The 26,416-nt window shown below is 45.8% G+C and overlaps 1 protein-coding gene across 1 annotated transcript; it reads right to left on the bottom strand.

Moving 5' to 3' along the window:
- On the bottom strand, positions 1-26,416 carry LOC120981450 (sperm acrosome membrane-associated protein 6-like). The gene is made up of 8 exons (XM_040410989.1): positions 26,321-26,416; positions 5,868-6,113; positions 2,449-2,523; positions 2,295-2,360; positions 510-542; positions 322-399; positions 129-232; positions 1-24 (listed from the first exon to the last, which is right to left on the bottom strand). The coding sequence occupies exons 2-8, from the start codon at positions 6,076-6,078 to the stop codon at positions 1-3; spliced, it is 591 nt and encodes a 196-aa protein (XP_040266923.1). The 5' UTR covers positions 6,079-6,113; positions 26,321-26,416.

Raw genomic sequence — 26,416 nt, 5'->3', positions numbered from 1 at the left:
TTACTCAAATCCGTTTTTTTTGATCTGAAAGTGAAAACATTGATGACATCGTATGAGACATGTGTCCTATGTGGAGTATAAATGGCAGTATAAATTTGCACTGTAATAGAATGGTATATGCGACTTACGTTTTTGGCGTACTTCCAAACAACCTTCGGATGATCAGGAAGGATAAAGGACGCCGTGCACCAGATTCGGGTCTCTTCCAGCTCTTCCACCTTGATGTCCTTAACTGAAATGGGAAACCACGGTCAATGACATGCAGCAATGAGCTAACAGGTTCATAAGAGGTTCCCAAACTAATGGTAGAAATTATCTTACGGGGACAGGTCACCGGGATATTGCAGTCCTCCTCAGCACATCGGCTGCATGAAAAGGTTCGGGCAGCTTTTTGAAGCCCTAGGGAAAGAAATAGAGAGAGGGGTCTAATGTCTGAGGTAAATGATGACCCCACCATGTATGTAATGGAGGCCACTCCTCAAATTGTCTAATCTAATGACATTACTCACCGCATGGAGGTCTGCATTCCAACGGTGGATGACCTAAGGAAGAAATCAAATATGCTTAAGGATGGATGATGATATACCGTATTTTTCGCCCCATAAGACGCATTACCCCCCCCCAAAAAAAAATGGGGGGGAAATGCCCCTGCGTCTTATGGGGCGAATGCTGACAGTTTAACATCGCTGGATGCGATGTACGAGCGAGCGGGGGCCGGGGGAGGGACTGGGAGGAGGAGCTGGGGGCCGGGAATAGCGGCGGGGCGGTGCAGTCAGTGTACTATAGCCCCGCCCCTCCGGTATAGTAATATAAAATGTCTTATTCAATTAAAATTTATTACATATGCCCCCTCACTCCTAAATTCCTAATAGTACCTTACATCCTATTCCTAATAGGGTCTGTACAATGCCGGCAGGCAGGCCGGGGGGGCGGCAGCAGCGTAACTTCCTGATGTCACGTGCCTGCGCCGCCTACTTTATGAATGAAGCAGGCGGCGCAGGCAAGTGACGTCAGTGAGTGACGCGCTGGCCGCCCGGCCTGCCTGCCGGCATTGTACAGAGCCTATTAGGAATAGGATGTAAGGTACTATTAGCAATTTGGAGTGAGGGGGCATATGTAATAAATTTTAATTGAATAAGACATTTTATATTTGTATACTGGAAGAGGGTGGGGGGCGGGCGCTTTCTGATTCGTGGATGGCACAGTTAAGGGGTGGGGGGGGGGTCTGTGGAAGGCACTGATATGGGGTGGGGGGGTCTGTGGATGGCACATATAGTCCACAGATTCCCCCTGTAACAGTGCCAGCCACAGATCCCCCTGTAACAGTGCCAGCCACAGATCCCCCCTGTAACAGTGCCAGCCACAGATCCCCCCCCTGTAACAGTGCCAGCCACAGATCCCCCCCTGTAACAGTGCCAGCCACAGATCCCCCCCCTGTAACAGTGCCAGCCACAGATCCCCCCCTGTAACAGTGCCAGCCACAGATCCCCCCCTGTAACAGTGCCAGCCACAGATCCCCCCCTGTAACAGTGCCAGCCACAGATCCCCCCCTGTAACAGTGCCAGCCACAGATCCCCCCTGTAACAGTGCCAGCCACAGATCCCCCCCTGTAACAGTGCCAGCCACAGATCCCCCCCTGTAACAGTGCCAGCCACAGATTCCCCCCCTGTAACAGTGCCAGCCACAGATCCCCCCCTGTAACAGTGCCAGCCACAGATCCCCCCCTGTAACAGTGCCAGCCACAGATCCCCCCCTGTAACAGTGCCAGCCACAGATCCCCCCCTGTAACAGTGCCAGCCACAGATCCCCCCCTGTAACAGTGCCAGCCACAGATCCCCCCCCTGTAACAGTTCCAGCCACAGATCCCCCCCCTGTAACAGTGCCAGTCACAGATCCCCCCCCTGTAACAGTGCCAGCCACAGATCCCCCCCTGTAACAGTGTCCGTCATCCACAGATCCCCCCCATAACAGTGTCCGTCATCCACAGATCCCCCCCATAACAGTGTCTGTCATCCACAGATCCCCCCATAACAGTGTCTGTCATCCACAGATCCCCCCATAACAGTGTCCGTCATCCACAGATCCCCCCATAACAGTGTCCTTCACAGATCCCCCCATAACAGTGCCATCCACAGACCACCATTAGTTCCAAACCCACCAAAAGCACACCTTTTGGTTAAAAATATTTTTTTTCTTATTTTCTTCCCCAAAAACCTAGGTGCGTCTTATAGGGCGAAAAATACGGTATATAGAATATGTCTCCTGGCTCTTTATGAGGATCTTTAGTCACTTACTTGAGACACGATCTTTCACGCCTTTGACAAATTCAGCCATCTTTTTGTCAAACTGTTCTACCCAAGCTGGTGGAAAAAAAATTTGGGAAAACTTATATTTACTATTTATGACTCAAAAGAAATTGGGGAAATTCTTGAGATTTCAGGAACTTACATAGTTTTTCAATTTTCTTGACCTCTTTTTCAAAGGTCTTGAGATACTTTCTGATGTTCTGTATCTGGTTGAAGGCTGTAAGGAGAAGACACATAAGATTTAGGACATTGCCTACAGCGCTCTATGATGAATATGGGGCTATCTGGATGGATAGAATGTAGAAGAGATTTCCTGCTCGGACAACTGTTAACCGCCTCCGGACCGCCTAACGCAGGATCGCGTTCCGGAGGTGGCAGCTGCAGGCAGAGTCACGCATATACGCGTCATCTCGCAAGACGCGAGATTTCCTGTGAACGCGCGCACACAGGCGCGCGCGTTCACAGGATCGGAAGGTGAGCGAGTGGATCTACAGCCTGCCAGCGGCGATCGTTCGCTGGCAGGCTGTAGATGCGATTTTTTTAACCCCTAACAGGTATATTAGACGCCGTTTTGATAACAGCATCTAATATACCGGCTACCTGGTCCTCTGGTGGTCCCTTTTGCTTGGATCGACCACCAGAGGACACAGGCAGCTAGGTAATAAGTAGCACCAAAAACAACTACACTACACCTCCCCCCCCCTATCACTTATTAACCCCTTATTAACCCCTGATCACCCCATATAGACTCCCTGATCACCCCCCTCTCATTGATCACCCCCCTGTAAGGCTCTATTCAGACGGCCATATGTTTTTTACGTATCCACGGATACATGGATCGGATCCGCAAAACACATACGGACGTCTGAATGGAGCCTTACAGGGGGGTGATCACCCCATATAGACTCCCTGATCACCCCCCTGTCATTGATCACCCCCTTGTAAGGCTGGCTCCATTCAGAGGTCCGTATGTGTTTTGCGGATCCACGGATCGGATCCGCAAAACACATACGGACGTCTGAATGGAGCCTTACAGGGGGGTGATCAATGAAAGGGGGGTGATCACCCCATATAGACTCCCTGATCACCCCCCTGTCATTGATCACCCCCCTGTAAGGCTCCATTCAGACGTCCATATGTTTTTTTACGGATCCACGGATACATGGATCGGATCCGCAAAACACATACGGACGTCTGAATGGAGCCTTACAGGGGGGTGATCAATGACAGGGGGGTGATCACCCCATATAGACTCCCTGATCACCCCCCTGTCATTGATCACCCCCTTGTAAGGCTGGCTCCATTCAGAGGTCCGTATGTGTTTTGCGGATCCACGGATCGGATCCGCAAAACACATACGGACGTCTGAATGGAGCCATACAGGAGGGTGATCACCCCATATAGACTCCCTGATCACCCCCCTGTCATTGATCACCCCCTTGTAAGGCTGGCTCCATTCAGAGGTCCGTATGTGTTTTGCGGATCCACGAATCCATGGATCTGATCCGCAAAACACATACGGACGTCTGAATGGAGCCTTACAGGGGGGTGATCAATAACAGGGGGGTGATCAATGACAGGGGGGTTATCAGGGAGTCTATATGGGGCGATCACCCCATATAGAGGCTCCATTCAGACGTCCGTATGTGTTTTGCGGATCCGATCCATGTATCCGTGGATCCGTAAAAAACATATGGACGTCTGAATGGAGCCTTTCAGGGGGGGTGATCAATGACAGGGGGGTGATCACCCCATATACACTCCCTGATCACCCCCCTGTCATTGATCACCCCCCTGTAAGGCTCCATTCAGACATTTTTTTGGCCCAAGTTAGCGGAAATTGATTTTTTTTCTTACAAAGTCTCATATTCCACTAACTTGTGTCAAAAAATAAAATCTCACATGAACTCACCATACCCCTCACGGAATCCAAATGTGTAAAAAAAAATTGACATTTATATTCCAGACTTCTTCTCACGCTTTAGGGCCCCTAAAATGCCAGGGCAGTATAAATACCCCAAATGTGACCCCATTTCGGAAAGAAGACACCCCAAGGTATTCCGTGAGGGGCATATTGAGTCCATGAAAGATTTAAATTTTTGTCCTAAGTTAGCGGAAAGGGAGGCTTTGTGAGAAAAAAAAAATATCAATTTCCGCTAACTTGTGCCAAAAAAAATAATAATTCTATGAACTCGCCATGCCCCTTATTGAATACCTTGGGGTGTCTTCTTTCCAAAATGGGGTCACATGTGGGGTATTTATACTGCCTTGGCATTTTAGGGGCCCTAAAGCGTGAGAAGAAGTTTGGGATCCAAATGTCTAAAAATGCCCTCCTAAAAGGAATTTGGGCCCCTTTGCGCATCTAGGCTGCAAAAAAGTGTCACACATGTGGTATCTCTGTACTCAGGAGCAGTTGGGCAATGTGTTTTGGGGTGTCATTTTACATATACCCATGCTGGGTGAGATAAATATCTTGGTCAAATGCCAACTTTGTATAAAAAAAAAATGGGAAAAGTTGTCTTTTGCCGAGATATTTCTCTCACCCAGCATGGGTATATGTAAAATGACACCCCAAAACACATTGCCCAACTTCTCCTGAGTACGGTGATACCACATGTGTGACACTTTTTTGCAGCCTAGGTGGGCAAAGGGGCCCACATTCCAAAGAGCACCTTTTGGATTTCACAGGTCATTTTTTACACATTTTGATTTCAAACTACTTCCCACACATTAGGGCCCCTAAATTGCCAGGGCAGTATAACTACCCCACAAGTGACTCCATTTTGGAAAGAAGACACCCCAAGGTATTTCGTGATGGGCATAGTGAGTTCATGGAAGTTTTTATTTTTTGTCACAAGTTAGTGGAATATGAGACTTTGTTAGGAAAAAAAATAAATAAATAAAAAATCATCATTTCCGCTAACTTGTGACAAAAAATAAAAAGTTCTATGAACTCACTATGCCCATCAGCGAATACCTTAGGGTGTCTACTTTCCGAAATGGGGTCATTTGTGGGGTTTTTCTACTGTCTGGCCATTGTAGAACCTCAGGAAACATGACAGGTGCTCAGAAAGTCAGAGCTGCTTCAAAAAGCGGAAATTCACGATTTTGTACCATAGTTTGTAAACGCTATAGCTTTTACCCAAACATTTTTTTCTTATCAAAGACATGTAGAACAATAAATTGAGAAAAATTTATATATGGATGTCGTTTTTTTTAAAAAAAAATTACAACTGAAAGTGAAAAATGTCTTTTTTTTGCAAAAAAATAAAAAATCTGTAAATTTCGATTAATAACAAAAAAAGTAAAAATGTCAGCAGCAATGAAATAACACCAAATGAAAGCTCTATTAGTGAGAAGAAAAGGAGGTGAAATTCATTTGGGTGGTAAGTTGCATGACCGAGCAATAAACGGTGAAAGTAGTGTAGTGCCCTGGTCATTAAGGGGGTTTAAGCTAAGGGGGCTGAGGTGGTTAATGAGCTACAAGTAAAGCTTTAGTCGGCAGAGAAATGGCTCAATCCTGAGAGGACACATGTACTATATAGAAGATGAAGCCGTTACCTATCGAGATGTTATTCAGGGGGTCAAAGCCCCAGTGTAGCCTCTGGAGACATTCTTCGGCCCCCATTTTGTCCAGCGAGACCGCATGGTAACAAATGCTGGCTCTGTCCGCTGGGGTGGTGAAGCATTTCAGGCAAGATGTCGCTACCTGAGCTCCACATAGAAATACTATTATCTGCAGCAGCAGATAATAGGACGTAAAAAATCGCATGACGTATCGTCACTATATCCCTTCAGCCTGCGAACCTGAGAAAACGGAGAGAAGTGAGTATAAGTGGGGTCATTTATCAAACTGGTGTCAAGTAGAACTGGCTTAGTTTCCCATAGCAACCAATCAGATTCCACCTTTCAGCTTCTTTGGAAAATTGAAGGAGGAATCTGATTGGTTGCTATGGGTAACTAAGCCAGTTCTACTTTATACCAGTTTGACAAATGACCCCCTAAGGCTCCCACAACAGCTTGTACTAGAAAGATAATGAGGGATGGGTTTTGCACCATAAATATAATGGGAGAGATTTATCAAACTGGTGTAAAGGAGAGATGGCTTAGTTACCCATAGCAACCAATCAGATTCCACCTGTAAAAAATGAAAGGTGGAATCTGATTGGTTGCTGTGGACATTTAACCACTTCCCGCAACACTTACGCCGAAAGGCGTCATTGCTGTGGCGCTCACAGGCTACACTTACGCCGATTGGAGTCATCTCGCGTGAGCCGAGATTTCCTGTGAATGTGCGCACACAGGCGCGCACGTTCACAGGATCGGAAGGTAAGCGAGTGGATCTCCAGCCTGCCAGCGGCGATCGTTCGCTGGCAGGCTGGAGATGCGATTTTTTTTAACCCCTAACAGGTATATTAGACGCTGTTTTGATAACAGCGTCTAATATACCTGCTACCTGGTCCTCTGGTGGTCCCTTTTGCTTGGATCGACCACCAGAGGACACAGGCAGCTCAGTAATAAGTAGCACCAAACACCACTACACTACACCCCCCCCCCTGTCACTTATTAACCCCTGATCACCCCCCTGTCATTGATCACCCCCTTGTAAGGCTCCATTCAGACGTCCGTATGATTTTGACGGATCCACTGATACATGGATCAGATCCGCAAAACACATACGGACGTCTGAATGGAGCCTTACAGGGGGGTGATCAATGACAGGGGGTGATCACCCCATATAGACTCCCTGATCACCCCCCTGTGATTGATCATCCCCCTGTAAGGCTCCATTCAGATGTCCGTATGTGTTTTGCGGATCCGATCCATGTATCCGTGGATCCGTAAAAAACATACGGACATCTGAATGGAGCCTTACAGGGGGGTGATCAATGACAGGGGGGTGATCACCCCATATAGACTCCCTGATCACCCCCCTGTCATTGATCACCCCCCTGTAAGGCTCCATTCAGAAATTTTTTTGGCCCAAGTTAGCGGAAATTATTATTTATTTATTTTTTCTTACAAAGTCTCATATTCCACTAACTTGTGTCAAAAAATAAAATCTCACATGAACTCACCATACCCCTCACGGAATCCAAATGCGTAAAAATTTTTAGACATTTATATTCCAGACGTCTTCTCACGCTTTAGGGCCCCTAAAATGCCAGGGCAGTATAAATACCCCACATGTGACCCCATTTCGGAAAGTAGACACCCCAAGGTATTCGCTGAGGGGCATATTGAGTCCATGAAAGATGGAAATTTTTGTCCCAAGTTAGCGGAAAGGGAGACTTTGTGAGAAAAAAATAAATCAATTTCCGCTAACTTGTGGCAAAATTTTTTTTTTCTATAAACTCGCCATGCCCCTCATTGAATACCTTGGGGTGTCTTCTTTCCAGAATGGGGTCACATGTGGGGTATTTATACTGCCCTGGCATTTTAGGGGCCCTAAAGCGTCTGGGATCCAAATGTCTAAAAATGCCCTCCTAAAAGGAATGTGGGCCCCTTTGCGCATCTAGGCTGCAAAAAAGTGTCACACATCTGGTATCGCCGTACTCAGGAGAAGTTGGGGAATGTGTTTTGGGGTGTCATTTTACATATACCCATGCTGGGTGAGATAAATATCTTGGTCAAATGCCAACTTTGTATAAAAAAATAGGAAAAGTTGTCTTTTGCCAAGATATTTCTCTCACCCAGCATGGATATATGTAAAATGACACCCCAAAAAACATTGCCCAACTTCTCCTGAGTACGGCAATACCACATGTGTGACACTTTTTTGCAGCCTAGGTGGGCAAAGGGGCCCACATTCCAAAGAGCACCTTTTGGATTTCACCGGCCATTTTTTACAGATTTTGATTTCAAACTACTTCGCACTTATTTGGGCCCCTAAAATGCCAGGGCAGTATAACTAGCCCACAAGTGACCCCATTTTGGAAAGAAGACACCCCAAGGTATTTCGTGATGGGCATAGTGAGTTCATGGAAGTTTTTATTTTTTGTCACAAGTTAGTGGAATATGAGACTTTGTAAGAAAAAAAAAAGAAAAAATCATTTTCCGCTAATTTGTGACAAAAAATAAAAAGTTCTATGAACTCACTATGCCCATCAGCGAATACCTTAGGGTGTCTACTTTCCGAAATGGGGTCATTTGTGGGGTGTTTGTACTGTCTGGCCATTGTAGAACCTCAGGAAACATGACAGGTGCTCAGAAAGTCAGAGCTGCTTCAAAAAGCGGAAATTCACATTTTTGTACCATAGTTTGTAAACGCTATAACTTTTACCCAAACCATTTTTTTTTTACCCAAACATTTTTTTTTTATCAAAGACATGTAGAACAATAAATTTAGAGAAAAATTTATATATGGATGTCGTTTTTTTTTGCAAAATTTTACAACTGAAAGTGAAAAATGTCTTTTTTGCAAAAAAAAAAAATCAGTAAATTTCGATTAATAACAAAAAATGTAAAAATGTCAGCAGCAATGAAATACCACCAAATGAAAGCTCTATTAGTGAGAAGAAAAGGAGGTAAAATTCATTTGGGTGGTAAGTTGCATGACCGAGCAATAAACCGCTAAAGTTGTGGAGTGCCGATTTGTAAAAAAGGGCCTGGTCACTAGGGGGGTATAAACCTGTGGTCCTTAAGTGGTTAAGCCAGTTTTACTTTACACCAGTTTGATAAATCTCCCCCAATGGGTCTAGCTGAATTATTTATTTGTGTAGAACTACAAGTCACAGCATGCCCTGAAGTCTAGAGGCTTTGCTGTAGCGATGGAGATTTGAGATCTGTATTGCGTCCGGAATCTCAAAAGCCTGAAGAAAGGAGGGTATGGATTTGGGAAGGGGGCACTAATTTCTCAGCTACAGGTACGGACATGGTGATGATGGAGTACTCACGTGTCACATCCAACTGAAGAGTGACCGCTCTGTGCCCAGCGCCTCCTTATATACCCCGATGACATCACAATAGAGATTGCTGCTGGCTGACATCACAATGCACAAGCATGGTGCTGGGTGACATGCAGAGCGGCCATCTTTCCCTACAAAAATACCATCCATCAAATAATAGTTGTTTTAGGATTCGTACAAAATAGTGACATGAATGAACTTAAATTTACCGTACCATTCCTAGAGCAGGGTGAGCCGCCCCATCCAGATTTTTTACATGAATGAACTTAAAGCCTGAGGCGCCTTCACTGTGACTGAGAATCAGTTCATTCATCTGAATGAGGCTTGGAGAAATCCATGTGCTTCGAGCCAAAACAACCCCATTCACAAAAATGCGATTCGTTACCGCGAAGCATGAGGAAATTCGGATTTGATGCGAATTGAATTTTTCATGTAATTCGGATCGAATTCCTCATTGTGAACTTTGAGTCACTCATCTCTACACAGGACATTTTAAAGCTAACATTTAGTTTTTTAAATTCCCTTTAAGGCCTCTTGCACACGACAGTATTTTTTAGCGGTCCGCAAAACGGGGTTCCGTTGTTCCGTTATCCGTTTTTGTTTACGTGTGTCTTCCTTGATTTTTGGAGGATCACCAGACATGAAGGAAAGTGAAAAAAAATCCAAGTCAAGTTTGCCATGCAAATGATAGAAAAAAAACGGACGCGGATGACAATCTTGTGTGCCTCCGTGTTTTTTTACTGACCCATTGACTTGAATGGGTCCGCAAACCATTGTCCGTGAAAAAAATAGGACAGGTCATATTTTTTTGACGGACTGGAAACACAGATCACGGACGCGGATGACAAACGGTGCATTATCCGAGTTTTCCACTGACCCATTGAAAGTCAATAGGTCCGCAGAAAATCACGGAAAACGTAACAACGGACACGGAACACAACAACGGTCGTGTGCATGAGGCCTTAAATCTACTAAATGAGCACCGATTGACATGCTGTACTGCAGATTATCTGCCTGTGTAAGTAGCGTACAAGACCAAACCTAGGAGCTTATAATGGTTTTCCTGTATTTTGATGCATGGCGAGAAGCCATGTGGATGAGTCAAAATAAACTTTCTATCTTGGACTGAGAGCTTCATATCTAATGCCTCTTTCACACGGGCGTCATGTTTTTTGCCCGGATAAGATGCGGGTGCGTTGCGGGAAAATGCGCGTTTTTTCCGCGCCAGCGCAAAACATTGTAATGCGTTTTGCACGCACGTGAGAAAAATCGCGCATGTTTGGTACCCGAACTTCTAAACAGAAGTTCAGGTTTGGGTTAGGTGTTCTGTAGATTCTATTATTTTCCCTTATAACATGGTTATAAGGGAAAATAATAGCATTCTTAATACAGAATGCTTAGTAAAATAGGGATGGAGGGGTTAATTTTTTTTTTTTTTGACTCACCTTAAACCACTTGATTGCGCAGCCGGCATTTCTTCTGTCTTCTTCTTTGCTGTGCACAGGAATAGGACCATTGATGACGTCACTGTGCTCATCACATGGTTCATCACCATGGTAAAAGATCATGTGATGTGACGTCACCACAGGTCCTTAGCCGGCAGCTCAACATTACAGAAGAAGACAGAGATCTGCAACTACGCGATCAAGTGGACTCGGTGAGTTAATTTTTTTTTATTTTTAACCCCTCCATCACTATTTTACTTTGCATTCTGTATTCAGAATGCTATTATTTTCCCTTATAACCATGTTATAAGGGAAAATAATACAGATCGGGTCCCCAGCCCGATCGTCACCTAGCAACCATGCGTGAAAATCGCACCGCATCCGCACTTGCTTGCGATTTTCACGCGGCCCCATTCACTTCTATGGGGCCTGCGTTGCATGAAAAACGCAGAATATAGAGCATGCTGTGATTTTCACGCAACGCACAAGTGATGCGTGAAAATCACCGCTCATGTGCACAGCCCCATAGAAGTGAATGGGTCAGGATTCAGTGTGGGTGCAATGCGTTCAACTCATGCATTGCACCCGCGCGGAATACTCGCCCGTGTGAAAGGGGCCTAACTCTTTCTCCCATGACTGTAAGAAGTGAGGAGGTTCAACACCATAATTTTTATTTTTTTTATGTATCTACAGAGATGTGCCAGGGCTCTTTTTTTTTTGTGGGACGATCTGTAGTTTTTGTTATTACCTACAGTGCCTTGCAAAAGTATTCACCACCCTTGCCTTTATTTGTATTTTGTTACATTACAGCATTAAGTTCAATGTATTGTTGTTCTGAATTTTATGTGATGGATCAGAACACAATAGTGAAGTTGGTGAAGTGAAATGAGAAAAATATATAAATAAATATTGTTTAGAAATTGAAAACAGAAAATTGGCATGTGCGTATGTAATCATCCCCTTTGTTAGGAAGCCCATAAAAAGCTCTGGTGCAACCAGTTAATTTCAGAAGTCACATAATTAGTGAAATGATGTCCGCCTGTGTGCAATCTAAGTGTCACATGATCTGTCATTACATATACACACCTTTTTTGAAAGGCCCCAGAGGCTGCAACACCTAAACAAGAGGTATCACTAACCAAACACTGACATGAAGACCAAGGAACTCTCCAAACAAGGGACAATGTTGTTGAGAAGTACAAGTCAGGGTTAGGTTATAAAAAAAATATCCAAATCGTTGCTGATCCCCAGGAGCGCTATCAAATCTATCATAACCAAATGGAAAAAACATGGCACAACAGCAAACCTGCTGAGAGACAGCCGCCCACCAAAACTCACTGACTGGGCAAGGAGGGCATTAAAGAGGACCTTTCACCAGAATAAAGTATCTAAACTGACTATACAGACGTGTAGAGCGGCGCCCAGGGATCCCCCTGCACCGCTCCGTTCTCCGGTATGTTCATAGTTAGGCTCCACCCAGGGGAACCTGCCAGCGTCTCTTTCTCCTATGCTGTAGCGCTGGCCAATCGCAGCACTCAGCTCATAGCCTGGCTATGAGCTGAGTGCTGCGATTGGCCAGCGCTACAGCATAGGAGAAGGAGACCGCCGGCAGGTTCCCCTGGGTGGAGCCTAACTATGAACATACCGGAGGCTATAACCGGAGAACGGAGCGGCCCGGGGATAACAGTAAGTGCAGGGGGATCCCTGGGCGCCGCTCTACACCTCTGTATAGTTAGTTTAGAGGCTTTATTCTGGTGAAAGGTCCTCTTTTTAATCAGAGAGGCAGCACAGAGACCTGAGGTAACCCTGGAGGAGCTGCAGAGTTCCACAGCAGAGACTGGAGTATCTGTAGATAGGATGACAATAAGCCGTACGCTCCATAGAGTTGGGCTTTATGGCAGTGGCCAGAGAAAGCCATTACTTTCAGCTAAAAACAAAAAGGCACGTTGTGAGTTTGCAAAAAGGCCTGTGGGAGACTCCTAAAATGTATGGAGGAAGGTGCTCTGGTCTGATGAGACTAAAATTTAACTTTTCGGCCAAAGAAAACACTATGTCTGGCGCAAACCCATCACATCACCCAAAGAACACCATCCCCACAGTGAAACATGGTGGTGGCAGCATTATGCTGGGGGGATGGGACTGGGAAACTGGTCAGAGTTGAGGGAAAGATGGACGGTGCTAAATACAGGGATATTCTTGAGCAAAACCTGTACCACTCTGTGTGTGATCTGAGGCTAGGACGGAGGTTCACCTTCCAGCAGGACGATGACCCCAAACACACGGCTAAAGCAACACTGGACATTAAGGCCGAATGCACACGGCCTGGATTCCTGCTGACAGAAGGAGCGCACGGCGTCATTGGTTGCTATGACGCCGTGCGCTTCATGCTGCCGCTGCACTACAGTAATACGCTCGTATGATCTATACGAGTGTATTACTGTAGTGCAACGGCGGCATGGCAACCAAATACGCCGTGCACTCCTGCTGTCAGCAGGAATCCAGGCCGGCATACCACGGACCGCTCACGGCCGTGTGCATTTGGCCTTAAATGTGTTGGAATGGCCGAGTCAAAGTTCAGATCTCAATCCAATAGAAAATCTGTGGTCAGACCTAAAAATTGCTGTTCACAAGCGTAAACCATCCAACTTGAAGGAGCTGGAGCAGTTTTGCAAAAATCCCAATGTTAGGATGTGGCAAGCTCATAGAGACTTATCCAAAGCGACTTGGAGCTGTGATTGCCGCAAAAGGTGGCTCTACAAAGTATTGACTTGGGCTACTTTCACACTGGCGTTTTGAATTCCGTTTGTGAGATCCGTTTCAGGGATCTCACAAACGGTTCAAAACAGATCAGTTCAGCCCCAATGCATTCTGAATGGATGCGGATCCGTACAGAATGCATCAGTTTGGCTCCGTTCAGCCTCCATTCCGCTCTGAAGGCGGACACCAAAACGCTGCCTGCAGCGATGCAGAGCCAAACGGATCCGTCCTGACTTACAATGTAAGTCAATGGGGACGGATCAGTTTTCACTGACACAATATGGTGCAATTGAAAACGGATCCGTCCCCTATTGACTTTCAATGCAAGTCAAGACGGATCTGTTTGACTTAGACTTTTTTTTGACAGAGTAATGCAAACGGATCCGTTCTGAACGGATACAAGCGTTTGCATTATAGGTGCGGATCCGTCTGTGCAGATACCAGACGAATCCGCACCTAACGCAGGTGTGAAAGTAGCCTTAAGGGGGGTGAATAGTTATGCACATTGACTTTTTCAGTTATTTTGTCCTATTTGTTGTTTGCTTCACAATAATAAAAAATAAAAATTAAGTTGTGGGCATGCTCTGTAAATTAAATGATGCAAATCCTCAAACAATCCATGTTAATTCCAGGTTGTGAGGCACAAAAATACAAAAAAAGTCAAGGGGTGTGAATACTTTGGCAAGGCACTGTATATACTTTGGGATGTGTATGACTTTTTGATCACTTTTTATTAATTTATGGGGGAGGTAAAGTGATGAAAAAACATTTTTCTCAGCAATGAGGACACACATGAACATGGCACCAACACAGATGCCTTCATCTGCCAAGTGCACATGTAACAGGTCAGCCAGTGTCATAGGGACAAAACTGCTGACAGATGCCCTTTAACTCCTTTCTAAGCTCGCTTGAACAGACAAATGCAAACATCAGATCAGATCCTCATTAGACCTCATATCAGACAAAAAAAATAAACTTACCTCTCCAGCTCTGGACGGTGCTGCCACTCTGCAGCTCCAGCGGTCTCTCCTCCAGTCACGCTCCCTGGTCTTCTCTGAGCTCGCGCTGCACTGCGGCCTGACTGCATGCAATGTTAGGTCATAGTGTACGCAGTCAGGACAGCGCAGCATGGTGCCAGGGAGGAAGATGAGGGAGCGGTGAGTACAGCAGTACAGCTGCTCCCCGTACCTCCTGCATACTAATGACCACTTCTGTAATGGAACCGCTCAGTAGTATTCACTCCATAGGACCCGCTGCACTACCTCTCTGACTGCATGCAGTGTTAGGTCATAGTGTGCGCACTACGTCCCGACGCTGTACGCAGTCAGGACAGCGCAGCGTGGTGCCAGGGAGGAAGATGAGGGAGCGGTGAGTACAGCTGCTCCCCATACCTCCTACATACTAATGACCACTTCTGTAATGGAACCGCTCAGTAGTATTCACTCCATAAGACGTGCTGCAATTTTTCACCCACTTTCGGGGAAAAAGTGCATCTTATAAAGGGAAAAATACCGGTAATCAATTCTGTAGTGTGTGCCAGCATGAACTGTATCTCAGCATGTAGCATGCACACCAGGCAGATCACAGTGCAGGAATCTATGGACAGCCATTACAAGAGGCTGCGGCTCACGTTTACTGATGTTAGTGTGCCTACAATTTGGAGTAAATTGCACCAAAATGTGGGACAATTTGGCAGATCTTATCTGTCCCTAGCTATAAAATGGGCGTGACTTAACAGGAAAGGTGGCGTGCCCTAAGATACTGTGTTATGCACCATGTAAAATTCTGTGTCATAGTAAGCCAGCCAATAGCTGGTATTGGGTGAGAGACAAGGGTGTGTCCCTGCACCAGATGTATCATCTAGTAGATCCGCATCTGTATGTAACATTCAGTTCAATTTTAGAAGCATATCAGAGAGATTAAAGGGGGTCTCTGGCTTTAGTGAACATCTTCCTATGCACTGAGCTGTGGAGAGGAGACAGTCTGCTCTATCCTTACCCCTCCGTTCTGCTGCAGTTGCCACCATCTCCACTGCACTCAGAGCGGCTGCAGGCGAGTCAGTTCAAGTCCAACCGGATGTCACCGACATGTGTAACCATAGCGATGAAGCACAGAGTGCACCTCCACCTGTAACCATAGTGATGAGGCACAGAGTGCACCTCCACCTGTAACCATAGTGAGGAGGCACAGAATGCACCTCCACATGTAACCATAGGGATAAGACAGAGTGCACCCCCACCTGTAACCATAGTGATAATACAGAGTGCACCCCCACTGTAACCATAGTGATAAGACAGAGTGCACCTCCACATGTAACCATAGTGATAATACAGAGTGTACCTCCAGATGTAACCATAGTGATAATACAGAGTGCACCTCCACATGTAACCATAGTGATAATACAGAGTGCACCTCCACATGTAACCATAGTGATAAGACAGAGTGCACCCCCACCTGTAACCATAGTGATAAGACAGAGTGCACCTCCAGATGTAACCATAGTGATAAGACAGAGTGCACCTCCACATGTAACCATAGTGATAATACAGAGTGCACCTCCACATGTAACCATAGTGATAATACAGAGTGCACCTTCACATGTAACCATAGTGATAAGTCAGAATGCACCTCCACATGTAACCATAGCGATGAGACAGAGTGCACCTCCACATGTAACCATAGTGATAATACAGATTGCACCTCCACATGTAACCATAGTGATAAGACAGTGCACCTCCAGATGTAACCATAGTGATAATACAGAGTGCACCTCCACATGTAACCATAGTGATAATACAGAGTGCACCTTCACATGTTACAGTAAAGTGCACCATGCATATAATTTTATTGTAAGAAAACGTCCCTTCTCTAGACTATGGGCCTCATTTATCAAAACTGTCTAACAGGAAAACTGTCTTAGTTGCCCACAGCAACCAATCAGAGCTCAGATTTCATGTTTTCAGAACACTAAGAACTGAAAGCTGAGCTCTGATTGGTTGCTAAGGGCAACTCCAGTTTTCCTGTTGAACGGTTTTGATAAATGAGGCCCCATGACTGCACAAGGCTCAGTGCACACCTGTCTTAGTAGAGCCATTTAACCCCTTCCCGACCAGCGCCATACTAGTACAAGGTCTTTAAGGGCTCATGCACACGACAGTATTTTGCGTTCAGCATACTGGCCGTTATTTGAGTTCAGTATGCTGTACATATACTGAACCATTCATTTCAATGGTTCAGCAAAAAAAACTGAAGTGTCTCCGTGTGCATTCCGTTTCAGTATTTCCGTACCGTGAAAAGATAGAACATGTCCTATTCTTGTCCGCAAATCACGGTGCTTGGCTCGATTCAAATCAATGGGTCCGCAAAAAAAAAAACAGAACACATACGGAAATGCATCCATATGTCTTCCGTATCTGTTCCGTTTTTACTGAACCATCTATTGAAAATGTTATGCCCAGCCCAATTTTTTTCTATGTAATTACTGTATACTGTACATACGGAAAAACGGAACGGAAAAACGGAAACAAAAAACGGACCGCAAAACACTGAAAAAGCCATACGGTCGTGTGCATGAGCCCTAAAGATGGCGCCCGCTCCTGAGCAGATGCCTGCTGTTTCTTATAGCAGACACCTGCAGCTAATGTCAGCAGCCGGCGGTAATGCTAATCGCGGACATTTAACCCCTTAGATGCCGTGGTCAATCTTGACCACGGCATCTGAGTGCGCGAATCACCAGATGCGCGCGCTTCCGATGATCCTTCAGCTCCCCCGTGCAGTGATCGGAGGAGCCGGAGCTTGTGTGCAGCAGCCCCTGTCTTTGTGAATGAGAGGAGGCTGCTGCATAGTATTCCCTATGGAGCCCTCGCCTGCAATAGGGCTCCATAGGAAACTAGAAATTTTCTCATAGACTCCAATGCTAATACATTGGGGTCTATGAGAATAGCAATCTATAACTATAAAAAAAAAAAGTGTAAAAAAAAAAAAACACATAAAAATTCAAATCACCCCCCCTTCCCTTTCCCCAAAATAAAAATAAAAGAATTAAAAAATATATATATAAAATACACATCATGGGTGTCGCCATGTGCAAAAACGCCCATATTATAAAAATATCTTCCCCATACGACAAACAGCGAAACGGGGAGGGGGGGGGAACGTCAAAATGGCCGATTCGCTGTTTTTGGTCGCTTCATTTTCTACAAAAAATTTAATAAAAAGTGATCAAAATGTCATACACACCCCAGAATGGTATCAATAAAAAGTTCAGATCTCCCTGCAAAAAAAGAGCCTCCTTACAGCTCCGTACACATAATTACAAAAACGTTATAGGGGTCAAAATATGGCGACTAATTATTATTATTATTATTTTTTTTTAACTTCTTTATTATTTTATCACTATCAAAACGCAAGAAAAACTATAAATATAAGGTATCGCCGGATTCGTACTGACCTGTAGAATGAAAGTTCTAGTCAGTTTTATCGTCCATCGATCGTCGTAAATAAAATAAAAACGTAAAACTGTGGCGGAATAGCATTTTTTTTTTGCAATTTAACCCCATTTGGAATTCTATGCAATATTAAACAGCGGTGTTGGAAAATACAACTTGTCCCGCAAAAAAAACAAGCCCTCATACGGCTATGTGAACAGAAAAATAAAAGAGTTAATGCTCTGGGAAGGCAGGGAGCGCAATAAACAAAACCCTCGGGGGTAGAAGGGGTTAATAGGAGGCCTCCTCGTCCTTCATCCGTCCCGTCTCTATATCACACGGCCTGCAGGATAACTCCTCCACCGGTGTTCCGTGAAAAGTTGGTACCTGTAAAAAGTTGGTACCCTCGTCACTTCCGGTAGTGACGTAGAGGCATCGGAAGGCTCAGAAGGAGGTGTGTCGCCGAGCTCGCCACCTCAGTGGCTGAAAAGAAGGTGTGTTAGCGCCTGCACAGAACTAACTATGGTACCAACATTTCACGGCAAGTGAATGTGAACGCGCCGACGGGGGGCGGTAGGTTAGATTTATGGCCCACGCGCATGCGCCGGGAGCCTTAGCAGAGAGGGTAGGCAAAAACTATGGGCCAGTGCGCACGTGCGAGTTGGGTACCAAAATTTAATGGCCAGTGAAGGTTAGATTTATGGCCCATCGCGCATGCGCCGGGAGCCTCAGCAGAGTTGGGGTAGGCAAAAACTATGGGCCAGTGCGCACGTGTGAGTTGGGTACCAAAATTTCATGGCCAGTGCAGGTTAGATTTATGGCCCATCGCGCATGCGCCGGGAGCCTCAGCAGAGTTGGGGTAGGCAAAAATTATGGGCCAGTGCGCACGCGCGGCGGACAGGGAGCTCTATCATAACGAAAATGTTCTATTAAATCTCACTACCGCGGCGCTCAGGTCAGTCTGTCCCTGCTCCCAACACTCTCAGACATGTTTGCAGTATATGGGGGTGCCTGCGCACATTATATTGGGGGGGGTCTGCGCAGTATATGGGGGGCTGTCTGCGCAGTATATTGGGGGGCTGTCTGCGCAGTATATTAGCCAGAAACGGAGAGAGAGAGAGAGAGATAGATAGAGATAGAACAGCCAGAAACGGAGAGAGAGAGGACAACCAGAAATAAAGCCATGAAAAGTGTGGTCCTAATGTTTTGCTCCCCCCTGATGTCCTTTTCTATCCACCCATTTTCCACCTCTGATCCCCCTTTACAAACCTTCTGTTTCTTTCCTTACGCCCCCCCCTCCCCCCTCTCACACTTTGTAGAAGATTTGTACCTTTTAGATAATAAAACTGTTACTCAAGAAAAGATTTTTTTTTTTTTTTTTTATAATTTTTTTGGTAACAATCCAGCAAGATCTTATAGCACAAGCTAGAGGTAATTTGATGGTGATCCTCTTTATCCTGAATGTCTCGATGTCTTTTCAGGGTGCACCACATTGACCAGTGATGAAAATCACATCCAGGGTTGAGGGGTTCCCACTGTGCCTCTGCAGTGTTGGTCTTGCTGCAGGTTAAAATAGATGGGTTGGTGGCCTCCTCCTCTGCCTCCTGGACACGTTCTTGGTCCTTTCAGGGTGTAACCTATTGACAAGTGATAAAGGTCTGCTCCAGGCTTGAGGGGTTCTCTCTGTGCCTCTGCAGGATTGTTTTTTTTTTTTTTTTTTTTTTTTTTTGGAGGGGGGTAAGGGATAGGTTTTGGGTAAGGGATAGTTTTTTATTCTTTTTTTTTTTTTTTTGGGGGGGGGGGGGGGGGGGGGTAAGGGATAGGTTTTTTTCTGCAGAGATGGTTGGCTGCAGATGAGGGGTAGTTGGTGATACCCCTTGGGAGTCTGTTGTTGTTGACTCCAGATGGCTGATTTGTTCTATGGCGGCAGGTAGTGTCCTGGTGGGAAGCTGGTTCTTGGTCCTGATGTTTTTTTCGACCAGTCTACGCTCAGGGCATGACGCCAAAGGAACCCGACCAATACGGTGACAATAAGACAGCAGACAGCAGCGTAGATGGCATAGCTGACATGGCTCTGGAGGAAGGTGAGGATGATGTCTTTAGTGGAGGGACCATGTTCGATCCTCTCCTCCTCTTCCTCCTGGGTAGGTAGTTTTTGTGCCAGAGCTCGATGAAATTCAGCTTCTATTTCCTCCATTGCCTTGGATTTAGTCTGCGTCACTGAAAAACAGAAGAGAATACAATAAATAAGGTGATGAGGAGAACGTTGTCTTCTGCAGTGCTGAATGAAAGACTGAGAAGTTATCAGAAATAGTTCTTTACTGTAAGAGCAGAGGCAGGAGAGGCTTCTTATCGTATATATATATATATTTATCCGAATGGTCTAGAAAAGAGAACATTCGAGAGAGAAAACTAAGTCTTACCATCGAGATAAAAGAATCTTCGGAGTATGATGTCATCATCCTCATCTATTATCTCACAGGCATAAGTTCCTTTATGGCTGACTCTGGTTGGCTTGATGTGTACATCCAGGTCATCCCCAATGTAGATGTCTTTAAAGTTACTCAAATCCGTTTTTTTTGATCTGAAAGTGAAAACATTGATGACATCGTATGAGACATGTGTCCTATGTGGAGTATAAATGGCAGTATAAATTTGCACTGTAATAGAATGGTATATGCGACTTACGTTTTTGGCGTACTTCCAAACAACCTTCGGATGATCAGGAAGGATAAAGGACGCCGTGCACCAGATTCGGGTCTCTTCCAGCTCTTCCACCTTGATGTCCTTAACTGAAATGGGAAACCACGGTCAATGACATGCAGCAATGAGCTAACAGGTTCATAAGAGGTTCCCAAACTAATGGTAGAAATTATCTTACGGGGACAGGTCACCGGGATATTGCAGTCCTCCTCAGCACATCGGCTGCATGAAAAGGTTCGGGCAGCTTTTTGAAGCCCTAGGGAAAGAAATAGAGAGAGGGGTCTAATGTCTGAGGTAAATGATGACCCCACCATGTATGTAATGGAGGCCACTCCTCAAATTGTCTAATCTAATGACATTACTCACCGCATGGAGGTCTGCATTCCAACGGTGGATGACCTAATGGAAGAAATCAAATATGCTTAAGGATGGATGATGATATACCGTATTTTTCGCCCCATAAGACGCATTACCCCCCCCCCCCCAAAAAAAAAATGGGGGGAAAATGCCCCTGCGTCTTATGGGGCGAATGTTGACAGTTTAACATCGCTGGATGCGATGTACGAGCGAGCGGGGGCCGGGGGAGGGACTAGGAGGAGGAGCTGGGGGCCGGGAATAGCGGCGTGGCGGTGCAGTCAGTGTACTATAGCCCCGCCCCTCCGGTATAGTAATAGAAAATGTCTTATTCAATTAAAATTTATTACATATGCCCCCTCACTCCTAAATTCCGAATAGTACGTTACATCCTATTCCTAATAGGGTCTGTACAATGCCGGCAGGCAGGCCGGGGGGGCGGCAGCAGCGTAACTTCCTGATGTCACGTGCCTGCGCCGCCTACTTTATGAATGAAGCAGGCGGCGCAGGCAAGTGACGTCAGTGAGTGACGCGCTGGCCGCCCGGCCTGCCTGCCGGCATTGTACAGAACCTATTAGGAATAGGATGTAAGGTACTATTAGCAATTTGGAGTGAGGGGGCATATGTAATAAATTTTAATTGAATAAGACATTTTATATTTGTATACTGGAAGGGGGTGGGGGGCGGGCGCTTTCTGATTCGTGGATGGCACAGTTAAGGGGTGGGGGGGGGGGTCTGTGGAAGGCACTGTTATGGGGTGGGGGGGTCTGTGGATGGCACATATAGTCCACAGATTCCCCCTGTAACAGTGCCAGCCACAGATCCCCCCTGTAACAGTGCCAGCCACAGATCCCCCCTGTAACAGTGCCAGCCACAGATCCCCCCTGTAACAGTGCCAGCCACAGATCCCCCCCTGTAACAGTGCCAGCCACAGATCCCCCCCTGTAACAGTGCCAGCCACAGATCCCCCCCCCCTGTAACAGTGCCAGCCACAGATCCCCCCCTGTAACAGTGCCAGCCACAGATCCCCCCTGTAACAGTGCCAGCCACAGATCCCCCCTGTAACAGTGCCAGCCACAGATCCCCCCCTGTAACAGTGCCAGCCACAGATCCCCCCCTGTAACAGTGCCAGCCACAGAACCCCCCTGTAACAGTGCCAGCCACAGATCCCCCCCTGTAACAGTGCCAGCCACAGATCCCCCCCTGTAACAGTGCCAGCCACAGATCCCCCCTGTAACAGTGCCAGCCACAGATCCCCCCCCTGTAACAGTGCCAGTCACAGATCCCCCCCCTGTAACAGTGCCAGCCACAGATCCCCCCTGTAACAGTGTCCGTCATCCACAGATCCCCCCCATAACAGTGTCCGTCATCCACAGATCCCCCCCATAACAGTGTCTGTCATCCACAGATCCCCCCATAACAGTGTCTGTCATCCACAGATCCCCCCATAACAGTGTCCGTCATCTACAGATCCCCCCATAACAGTGTCCTTCACAGATCCCCCCATAACAGTGCCATCCACAGACCACCATTAGTTCCAAACCCACCAAAAGCACACCTTTTGGTTAAAAATATTTTTTTTCTTATTTTCTTCCCCAAAAACCTAGGTGCGTCTTATAGGGCGAAAAATACGGTATATAGAATATGTCTCCTGGCTCTTTATGAGGATCTTTAGTCACTTACTTGAGACACGATCTTTCACGCCTTTGACAAATTCAGCCATCTTTTTGTCAAACTGCTCTACCCAAGCTGGTGGAAAAAAAATTTGGGAAAACTTATATTTACTATTTATGACTCAAAAGAAATTGGGGAAATTCTTGAGATTTCAGGAACTTACATAGTTTTTCAATTTTCTTGACCTCTTTTTCAAAGGTCTTGAGATACTTTCTGATGTTCTGTATCTGGTTGAAGGCTGTAAGGAGAAGACACATAAGATTTAGGACATTGCCTACAGCGCTCTATGATGAAGATGGGGCTATCTGGATGGATAGAATGTAGAAGAGATTTCCTGCTCGGACAACTGTTAACCGCCTCCGGACTGCCTAACGCAGGATCGCGTTCCGGAGGTGGCAGCTGCAGGCAGAGTCACGCATATACGCGTCATCTCGCAAGACGCGAGATTTCCTGTGAACGCGCGCACACAGGCGCGCGCGTTCACAGGATCGGAAGGTGAGCGAGTGGATCTACAGCCTGCCAGCGGCGATCGTTCGCTGGCAGGCTGTAGATGCAATTTTTTTAACCCCTAACAGGTATATTAGACGCCGTTTTGATAACAGCATCTAATATACCTGCTACCTGGTCCTCTGGTGGTCCCTTTTGCTTGGATCGACCACCAGAGGACACAGGCAGCTCAGTAATAAGTAGCACCAAAAACAACTACACTACACCCCCCCCTGTCAGTCACTTATTAACCCCTTATTAACCCCTGATCACCCCATATAGACTCCCTGATCACCCCCCTGTCATTGATCACCCCCCCTGTAAGGCTCCATTCAGACGGCCATATGTTTTTTACGTATCCACGGATACATGGATCGGATCCGCAAAACACATACGGACGTCTGAATGGAGCCTTACAGGGGGGTGATCACCCCATATAGACTCCCTGATCACCCCCCTGTCATTGATCAGCCCCTTGTAAGGCTGGCTCCATTTAGAGGTCCGTATGTGTTTTGCGGATCCACGGATCCATGGATCGGAATACGCAAAACACATACGGACGTCTGAATGGAGCCTTACAGGGGGGTGATCAATGAAAGGGGGGTGATCACCCCATATAGACTCCCTGATCACCCCCCTGTAAGGCTCCATTCAGACGTCCATATGTTTTTTTACGGATCCACGGATACATGGATCGGATCCGCAAAACACATACGGACGTCTGAATGGAGCCTTACAGGGGGGTGATCAATGACAGGGGGGTGATCACCCCATATAGACTCCCTGATCACCCCCCTGTCATTGATCACCCCCTTGTAAGGCTGGCTCCATTTAGAGGTCCGTATGTGTTTTGCGGATCCACGGATCGGATACGCAAAACACATACGGACGTCTGAATGGAGCCTTACAGGGGGGTGATCAATGACAGGGGGGTCATCACCCCATATAGACTCCCTGATCACCCCCCTGTCATTGATCACCCCCTTGTAAGGCTGGCTCCATTCAGAGGTCCGTATGTGTTTTGCGGATCCACGGATCGGATCCGCAAAACACATACGGACGTCTGAATGGAGCCTTACAGGAGGGTGATCACCCCATATAGACTCCCTGATCACCCCCCTGTCATTGATCACCCCCTTGTAAGGCTGGCTCCATTCAGAGGTCCGTATGTGTTTTGCGGATCCACGAATCCATGGATCGGATCCGCAAAACACATACGGACGTCTGAATGGAGCCTTACAGGGGGGTGATCAATAACAGGGGGGTGATCAATGACAGGGGGGTTATCAGGGAGTCTATATGGGGCGATCACCCCCCTGTAAGGCTCCATTCAGACGTCCGTATGTGTTTTGCGGATCCGATCCATGTATCCGTGGATCCGTAAAAAACATATGGACGTCTGAATGGAGCCTTTCAGGGGGGGTGATCAATGACAGGGGGGTGATCACCCCATATACACTCCCTGATCACCCCCCTGTCATTGATCACCCCCCTGTAAGGCTCCATTCAGACATTTTTTTGGCCCAAGTTAGCGGAAATAGTTTTTTTTTTTTTTTCTCATATTCCGCTAACTTGTGTCAAAAAATAAAATCTCACATGAACTCACCATACCCCTCACGGAATCCAAATGTGTAAAATTTTTTAGACATTTATATTCCAGACTTCTTCTCACGCTTTAGGGCCCCTAAAATGCCAGGGCAGTATAAATACCCCAAATATGACCCCATTTCGGAAAGAAGACACCCCAAGATATTCCGTGAGGGGCATATTGAGTCCATGAAAGATTTAAATTTTTGTCCTAAGTTAGCGGAAAGGGAGTCTTTGTGAGAAAAAATAAATAAAAAAATAATCAATTTCCGCTAACTTGTGCCAAAAAAAATAAAAATTCTATGAACTCGCCATGCCCCTCATTGAATACCTTGGGGTGTCTTCTTTCCAAAATGGGGTCACATGTGGGGTATTTATACTGCCTTGGCATTTTAGGGGCCCTAAAGCGTAAGAAGAAGTTTGGGATCCAAATGTCTAAAAATGCCCTCCTAAAAGGAATTTAGGCCCCTTTGCGCATCTAGGCTGCAAAAAAGTGTCACCCATGTGGTATCTCTGTACTCAGGAGAAGTTGGGCAATGTGTTTTGGGGTGTCATTTTACATATACCCATGCTGGGTGAGATAAATATCTTGGTCAAATGCCAACTTTGTATAAAAATAAATGGGAAAAGTTGTCTTTTGCCGAGATATTTCTCTCACCCAGCATGGGTATATGTAAAATGACACCCCAAAACACATTGCCCAACTTCTCCTGAGTACGGTGATAGCACATGTGTGACACTTTTTTGCAGCCTAGGTGGGCAAAGGGGCCCACATTCCAAAGAGCACCTTTCGGATTTCACAGGTCATTTTTTACACATTTTGATTTCAAACTACTTCCCACACATTAGGGCCCCTAAATTGCCAGGGCAGTATAACTACCCCACAAGTGACCCCATTTTGGAAAGAAGACACCCCAAAGTATTTCGTGATGGGCATAGTGAGTTCATGGAAGTTTTTATTTTTTGTCACAAGTTAGTGGAATATGAGACTTTGTAAGGAAAAATAAAAATAAAAAAAAAAATCATCATTTCCGCTAACTTGTGACAAAAAATAAAAAGTTCTATGAACTCACTATGCCCATCAGCGAATACCTTAGGGTGTCTACTTTCCGAAATGGGGTCATTTGTGGGGTTTTTCTACTGTCTGGCCATTGTAGAACCTCAGGAAACATGACAGGTGCTCAGAAAGTCAGAGCTGCTTCAAAAAGCGGAAATTCACATTTTTGTACCATAGTTTGTAAACGCTATAGCTTTTACCCAAACAATTATTTTTTTTATCAAAGACATGTAGAACAATAAATTCTGAGAAAAATTTATATATGGATGTCGTTTTTTTTGCAAAATTTTACAACTGAAAGTGAAAAATGTCATTTTTTTGCAAAAAAATCGTTAAATTACGATTAATAACAAAAAAAGTAAAAATGTCAGGAGCAATGAAATACCACCAAATGAAAGCTCTATTAGTGAGAAGAAAAGGAGGTGAAATTCATTTGGGTGGTAAGTTGCATGACCGAGCAATAAACGGTGAAAGTAGTGTAGTGCCCTGGTTATTAAGGGGGTTTAAGCTAGGGGGGGCTGAGGTGGTTAATGAGCTACAAGTAAAGCTTTAGTCGGCAGAGAAATGGCTCAATCCTGAGAGGACACATGTACTATATAGAAGATGAAGCCGTTACCTATCGAGATGTTATTCAGGGGGTCAAAGCCCCAGTGTAGCCTCTGGAGACATTCTTCGGCCCCCATTTTGTCCAGCGAGACCGCATGGTAACAAA

This window comes from Bufo bufo, chromosome 11, assembly GCF_905171765.1.
Source record: "Bufo bufo chromosome 11, aBufBuf1.1, whole genome shotgun sequence".
In the NCBI taxonomy this organism is placed as follows: domain Eukaryota; kingdom Metazoa; phylum Chordata; class Amphibia; order Anura; family Bufonidae; genus Bufo; species Bufo bufo.
This window is presented reverse-complemented; position numbering and strand designations above follow the sequence as displayed.